The sequence below is a fragment of the Amblyomma mixtum genome, chromosome 1 (assembly GCF_055824585.1).
Source record: "Amblyomma mixtum isolate Tamu chromosome 1, ASM5582458v1, whole genome shotgun sequence".
In the NCBI taxonomy this organism is placed as follows: domain Eukaryota; kingdom Metazoa; phylum Arthropoda; class Arachnida; order Ixodida; family Ixodidae; genus Amblyomma; species Amblyomma mixtum.
The window spans coordinates 251436102-251443834 of NC_143012.1; the positions used below are offsets into that span (position 1 = coordinate 251436102).

Sequence of the window (7733 nt, forward strand, 5' to 3'; positions counted from 1 at the left end):
CTTATTTTTCCTTCCTTCCTTCCTTCCTTCCTTGCACTTCTGCTGTGCAGTCTCTACTTCTTGCCAAGAACCTCTCTGCGAACCCACAATGATGGCTCGGTACCTATTTTTGGAGAAGTTGTACCACATTGCCACTCCGTGTCCAGAAGAAATCCAAGAAAATTTTGGCAGAGACACTTAAGACTGCTTACGCGTAGGAATGCAAAAGCATGTGGCATTTGCGTATTTGCGCGGAGGACGCTGTTTCACTTCGGGTGCTGTCGATGTCGAAGCGATAGACATTGAAGCAACAGGGAAGAAAACTGAGCTAGTTGGTATACGTTCATTATGAAAAATCAAGGCGCTAGCAAACAACGACACAGAGGGGTGTCGCTGTGTCTCCTCAGGGTCGTTGTTTGTTAGCGCCTTGATTTTTCATAACAGACGTTGAAGGTACACTGTTCATTGCACGAGCACACATACAACTGGCCACGATGAAATCCAGCGACTAAATGGCGTGCCGCACGCAGTGCGCTTCACTTTCTGCGCGGTTTTCAGTTAAGCGAAATATCATACCACCCACAGAGACATACATGCGCGCATACACCATTCGGAACGCCGTACGACAAACGGTTGCATCACAAATTTGATACGAAAGTTCTTAAGACATAGAACTGAGGGTGCCTATGTCGTCGGTTCGAATCGAAGTCGCAAGCTAGCCTTCAATTTGCTTAGCAACGACACGAGACGAGAAATCGTATGACATAAGTTGCAACGTTGTACAGCAAACGGTTCCATGACGGTTTTGTTATGAATATCAGGAATACTGGCGCAACACGGAGCTCATCCAGTTGCGACTATAAATCAGCGAACGACTTCTGTAAGATTATCTGAAGTGGCAGTGCTTGGCCTTTTGTGTGCAACTAACGGCCACTTGATAACGCTACCCTAAGTTTCCTTCGATTGCTGGGATTTTGTGTACCATCTCGAGCACCCACACACACACACACACACACACACACACACACACACACACACACACACACACACACACACACACACACATACACATACACACACACATACACACACACACACACACACACACACACACGCATACACACACACATACACACATACACACATACACACACACATACACACATACATACATACACACATACATACACACACATACACACATACACACACACATACACACACACATACACACACACACACACACATACACATACATACATACACACACACACACATACATACACATACATACACATACATACATACATACATACATACATACATACATACATACATACTCTCACATACAGGCACAGACACATTCTCTCACACACACACTCACAAACACACACACACTCTCTCACACACACAAACACACACAGACACGCACACTCTCTTTCTCTCTCACACAGACATACACACACACACACACACACCGGGGGGGAGGCGCGCACATGGCGCCGGCTTTTCTCGTAATATGACTAGTAATGCTTTCGAATTAAACAAAAAAGTGGTGTGCAAGCGGCTTGGAAAGCAGTAGAACCACCACATGCTCAAAAATGTTCCTGCGAAGGATTCTTGCAAATGATAACGACAGAGACTACCAACGACGTCATTGAATGCTCCGTCAATACGGTGCACACTTGCTGCATTTTGTGTGCTGAGCTAAAAGCAATTGTACTAAAGCATCTCTTTTATGAGGTTATAGTATACGATGACGTGTCCGCCCTTAAATTCAGCTTGTTTTCTTTCTTTAAATTTCGTTTAGGTCGATGCGTTGAAAAAAAAATTAAGGGCACCTGATTGTCGGTGGGATTCAAGTTTTTTCTTGATGGACTTAAGACACTGTTCATCGCGCCTACAACAGCGGCACCATTCGACTCCGGAAATCAAGATCGTATCAAATGTAGTTTTGAGGGTGTTGTGTATCAGACGGACGCCAGGCTGGAACTGAACAAACGTTTATTGATACAGTGCCTTTTTATAGGCCGATGGACATGTGATCTGCCGACGACTGCTTGCGTGGCTGATAAGCGATACATGAAAATGCAGTTTGTAAAACATGCGCTTGCGCTATCAGTACACCACAATCCTTTCTCCTAAGATTATTTGCACAATCCAAAACTGACTAGCTAGACATCAATGCCATAACGCAGGACAGGTCGTCGAACACGCGTTGATCTTCGCGGCTCGACCGGTGCTTGGGTGGCTTGGCCTGGACTCGCCCCAGGGGTTGCTTCTGGGCTAGCAGACAGCGGCTGTGGCTGCCTAGCTGTAGGAGGAAGCCTGACGTGGTAGTCCTCACTTGTGACTGGGTCAACTTCGAGCCGCGTCCAGGCGCTCCTCAACTGGTTGCGGTGCCTGTGATGACGCTCACCGTTGTTTAGCTGTACCACGTACGACACCGGACCTCTGACTGCCACAACCCTGGCAGCCTTCCACCTTGGACCTGGACAAAAGCTTTTAGCGTAGACCGCGTCACCGACACGAAACCTCTTAGTCTCCGGTCGTTGTAGCTCAGGCGCGTGTTGCCGGTCCGGATGGAGTCTGTCTAACGCTGACCTCAGTCTTCGTCCGAACATTAACTCTGCTGGCGATTTTCCCGTGACCGAATGTGGCGTCGTGTGTTGCTTAAACAAAAACCGGGAAATCTTGCACTGCGTCGAACCTTCCTGCTGCTTCTTCAATGCTTCTTTAACTTCTCTTACCATCCTCTCCGCCCTACCATTGCTGGCTGGGTGATAAGGTGCAGTGAAGATAGCACGCACGCCATTACACTTCAAAAACATTTGCAACTCTGTGCTAGTGAAAGCTGTGCCGTTATCTGAAACGATAACGTCAGGTACACCATGTGTCGCAAACATCTTCCTTAAGCTGTTGACGACAGCCGTAGCTTTCATGGATGGCATGATTTCGACTTCAGCCCAATTGCTGTACGCGTCTACCACGACTAAGAAAACTTCTCCTTTCACTGGGCCAGCGAAATCAATGTGCAGTCGACTCCATGGCTGATCTGGCTTGATCCAAAAATGAACTGGAGCCTTGGGATCGCTTTGACGGTTACTCTGGCATGGATGACAGTGCCGAACAAACTCCTCAATTTCGTGGTCCATCTTCGGCCACCACATGAGCCCTCTAGCTGATGCTTTCATGGCACTCATCCCTGGATGATTTGCATGCAGGAGCTGAAGCACATTCTCTCTTGCTGCGGTTGGAATTATGACGCGATTCCCCCACAGTATGCAATCACGATGCAATGACAACTCCGACCGTCTCACCTCATAAGGCGCAAACTTGCTGTCCACTTGTGTTGACGGCCAGCCACTGAGTAGCCATTCCTTTACCCGGGATAGAACAGAGTCCTTTTTGATCAGCGCAGCAATGTCCGCCGCTTGCAGCGGTGCGCAGTCGACCGCTTCCAACAAGAGCACGTCCCCAGGCGGTCTTGGCTCGTCCTCGTCTCCCGGGGCTGGTAGACGACTGAGTGCATCGGCGTTGGAGTTGTCTTGGCCTCGTCTGTACTCAAGGTGGTAGTTATACGCAGACAACAGTAAAATCCAACGAAGCATTCTAGGCGACACAACTTCGGGCACTCGCTTGTCCGTGTTAAACAGGCCGAGTAACGGCTTGTGGTCTGTTATCACTGTAAATTCTCGCCCAGCTAGGTACTGGTGGAACTTTTTTACGCCAAAGACCACAGCCAAACCCTCTCTATCAATCTGAGCATAGTTGCGTTCACTGACGCCAAGAGTGCGAGAAGCATAAGCTATGGGCTGCTCCTTCCCGTCATCCGCACGATGGGCTAGCACTGCTCCCACCCCCACAGGCGATGCGTCGCAGCACAAAATTAAAGGACGCTTGCAATCGTAGGGCACAAGTACGGAGTCTGAGCTGAGTAAATTTTTCAGTCTCTCAAACGCCCGCTGATGCTCACCTGTCCACTTCCATTCGTGGTCACGGTCGAGCAGTCGATAAAGCGGTTCGGCCGCTTCCGTCCTGCACTTGAGGAAACTGCTGTAGAAATTCAGCAATCCCAAAAAGGCTTCTAGCTCCTTTTTGCTTGCGGGCGCAGGCGCTTGCTGGATGGCGTCCGTCTTGCTTCGGCTGGGATGTACTCCTGAGTCATCAATCCTGTGTCCCAAGAATTCGATGCTCGTTTGGTTAAATTCGCACTTGTCCTTGTTTACTCGTAGCTGTGCCTTCTGCAGACGCGATAGCACAGTCTCTAATCTCTCGGCGTGCTCTTCGGCGTTACATCCAGAAATTAATATGTCATCCAGATAAGCTTTCACTCCGGGAATGCCCGCTAACAGCGTGTCGATGACTCGTTGAAACACCCAAGGTGCGACCGAAATTCCAAACGGTAGCCGCTTAACCTTGTACAGTCCCTTTATCGTGTTGACTGTGAGCACCTCAGCCGTCTCGTCGTCTAGCGTAAGCTGCTGATAAGCTTGGGCTAGATCCAACTTGGTAAAAAACTTGCTTGAACTTAGAGCTGTCAGCATTTCAGCTGTAGTGGGCAAGGGGTATCCACTGCTCTTAATAGCTTTGTTTACGGTACTGCGATAGTCGCCGCAAAGACGTAAAGTTCCATCTTTTTTTCTTACCACTACCAGTGGTGTTGCCCAGTTGGAGTAGCTGACGGGCGCCCATACACCTTGTTGCACCAAGCGGTCTATTCCGTTGGCCACGTCATCCTTGAGGGCCAGTGGAACTGGTCGACTTTTGAGGAACACCGGTTGGGCGTCATCTATCAGTTCGATGTGAACTGGCGGTCCGTTGAAGCCAGGAAGGTCCCTGCGAAACACCTCGGGAAATCGCGAAGGCACGTCCTCCACGTTTACTTGCTGTATTCCCCGCAAGCCAATACCTAACGGGTTAAACCAGTTTCGCCCAATCAGGCTGTTGCCTTGCTTCTGTACTACGAGCAAAGGTAGCTTTGCCTTCCTGCCTTTGAATTCCACCAAGACACTTGCTTGACCCAGCACGGGTAACGCCTCCTTTGACCAGGTTACGATAGTTGTTCCAGAATCTTGCAGTGGTATTTTACCGTGATTCCTTTCAATAACCCTGAACGTATCTTCACTCACAATTGAGCACGATGCGCCAGAATCAACCTCCATCGGAACTTCTTGCCCTTCAATCACTACTTGAACCATGAACTTCTGTTCTTGCTCATTCAATTCGCACAGGGAAAACAACGCACTCATTTCGTACACGCCCTTGCGCTTATCTCCTTTCTTCTTTTGCTCATACGCTGTCTTCCGAGCAGTTCTACTATCGTCTTTCGACCGACAAGCCTTAGCTATGTGTCCAACCCTTTTGCAGTTGAAGCATGTCGCCTTTCTAAAACGGCACAAATGTGGAGCGTGCTTACCGTTGCACCGGTAACAGCTGGACCCCTCCGCTGGGGTGTCTTGCTTCGCACGGGTTGCTTGTACCATTTCCTGACCGTCCGTCTCATATCGACCGTGCTTGCGTATGTCTCGCTGTTGCTTAGCGGTTGCTTCTGCAGTTGTGGCCAAGTCATACGCAACCTTAAACGTAAGGCTGTGTTCTGCGAGAAGTCGCTGCTGAACCCCTTCGTTCCGGAGTCCGCATACGAAACGATCCCGCATCATGACGTCCAACGGGAGTTGGGCGCTGCCAAAACCGCAGTCTTCGGCTAGCTTCCGTAGCGCCGTGACGTAGTCCGCAACCGATTCCTCGGCAGCCTGGTTTCGCCTGTAGAACAAAAACCTTGCATACAGCTCCGAAGGCTTTGGATGCAGGTGCTTGCGAACGGCAGTCTTGATTTCTTCGTAGGTTGCTGCTGTCGGTCTTTGTGGCTTCACCAAAGTTACGATCAGCCCGTACACTTCTTCGCCGCAGCTGCTCAACAGGACTGCTCTTCTCTGCTCTTCTTTCGTTATCTGGTTCGCTTCGCAGAACATTTCCAGGCGCTCGACGTATTCGTCCCATGACGCGTTCGTGCCGAGACGATACTCGCCGATCCTTCCGACGGCCATCGCCGTCGCTGCCTCGTCGCCACCCTCGTCGCCAACTGTTGTGTATCAGACGGACGCCAGGCTGGAACTGAACAAACGTTTATTGATACAGTGCCTTTTTATAGGCCGATGGACATGTGATCTGCCGACGACTGCTTGCGTGGCTGATAAGCGATACATGAAAATGCAGTTTGTAAAACATGCGCTTGCGCTATCAGTACACCACAGAGGGGAATCTACGAGACGGCATTCCTAGTTGTGCTTCCTTTGTCGAATAGAAGCCTGTGTTAATGCAACGAACGCGAGACCTGCCTGCAGTAACACCCACTTTCCGGCTCTCTTCAACTGATCCGCGATATGTACAGCTGCGCAAACAAATTCAAGGGCACCTATCTTATTTTTTCTGTGTCACTCTGTCTCAGCGCTGTGCTATACGCATCACAGTACGTTCTCACTGCATGTAGCGGTCTTCGAAGACAGCAGTATTGCTTTAAACACAAAAAGTAAAAGTTTGCTTTGTCCGACATAGCATTATAGTAGAGTTCTTTACTCCGCACCAGAACTTTGTGCGCTCGTTCACTCCTTTCTCACTGCACCCCATTTTTTGCCATCAGGTTTACTGCAGACAGAAAAGAGTGGTACTTTTAACTGCGCAGTAAAAGCGTGTAGTATTTTAGAGCCTTATCGAGTTACAAGGCTCATTCCTTGACAGAGCAATCACAGAATGTTAGATCCGAAAAAATTTTCAGACTGCACTACCAAACAAACAGGTGTCAGGACATGAATAACAGCGTACCGGTACCATTCTTGAACAAAGTATGTAATAATGGCACCTAATATAATATTGTAATAGTAATAAGGGAGTAATTACTCATTGGCATCCACCCAAGCGCTGCCATACGGCTGCAAAGGAAAGCTATACAGCTTTCTCAGAAACTTCATAGTTAAAGAAAAATTCGTCCTGCTCTGGGGTTCGAACCCGGGACCACCGCTTCACCGGAGTAGTCGCTCCACCAACTCAGCTAACCGGGACGGCACGCTTATGGTAGGGCGAGAGCGAATTGATCAATAACTCGAAGTGTTGGTCAAATGTTTAGGGGAATCCCCCAGGTGGAGTAAATTTGTAATAAGGGAGTAATTAATCATTAGCTTTCCTTTGTAGCCGTATGGCTGCGCTTGGGTGGATGCCAATGAGTAATTACTCCCTTATTACAAATTTACTCCACCTTGGGGGATTCCCCTAAAGATTTGACCAATATTGTAATAGATTCCAGGAAACTGCAGGCGTGGTAGTGCAAAGTAAAGTGTCAGGAGGGCAAAAGAGATTCGGAAGTTTGTGCAGAAAAGGCTGACACAAGGCAGGGTTGATTGAGGAGATATAGGAGAGGCATTTGCCGTGCAGTGGGTGGTGCTTGGTTGATGATGATTACGAAATAGTGAAATTTTCTATTTTAAGATGTTGAAAATGTTGTAGGTATGCCAATGTTTCTGGAGAGAAAAAAACTCCCTTAAGACAATAGAAAGAGTGAAAAAGACGAAAGAGGGATGCATGGATGCTAACCAGAAGGTCGTTCTGGTTAGCTGGCCTGCATTGGTCAGCAGGGATGTTGTAACTGAAAAGGGAAATAGAGAAGGGGTGAGGTGCACAGTCACAATTGACCCCTCAAACCAATCGCTCTCAGAAAGCGAAGCCCTTGTAGGCCTTGAAGGGCAGATAATTGCTGT

General features: G+C 48.7%; 1 protein-coding gene across 1 annotated transcript; it reads right to left on the reverse strand.

Moving 5' to 3' along the window:
* Positions 1–4774: 4774 nt before the first annotated feature.
* LOC149371477 (uncharacterized) lies at positions 4775–6029 on the reverse strand. Its single transcript, XM_089585185.1, has 2 exons — positions 5399–6029; positions 4775–4818 (listed from the first exon to the last, which is right to left on the reverse strand). Exons 1-2 carry the CDS (start codon positions 6027–6029, stop codon positions 4775–4777), a joined length of 675 nt encoding a protein of 224 aa, XP_089441311.1.
* Between the last annotated feature and the right edge of the window lie 1704 nt (positions 6030–7733).

What these genes read in the sequence shown, in the direction of transcription:
- LOC149371477 (XM_089585185.1), bottom strand. Translation starts at nt 6,029, where the DNA reads ATGGCCGTCGGAAGGATCGGCGAGTATCGTCTCGGCACGAACGCGTCA. An exon ending in CAGCTGTTACCGGTGCAACG is followed by an intron (nt 4,819 to 5,398) that starts GTAAGCACGCTC and finishes GGTGTTTCGCAG; the next exon opens with GGACCTTCCTGGCTTCAACG.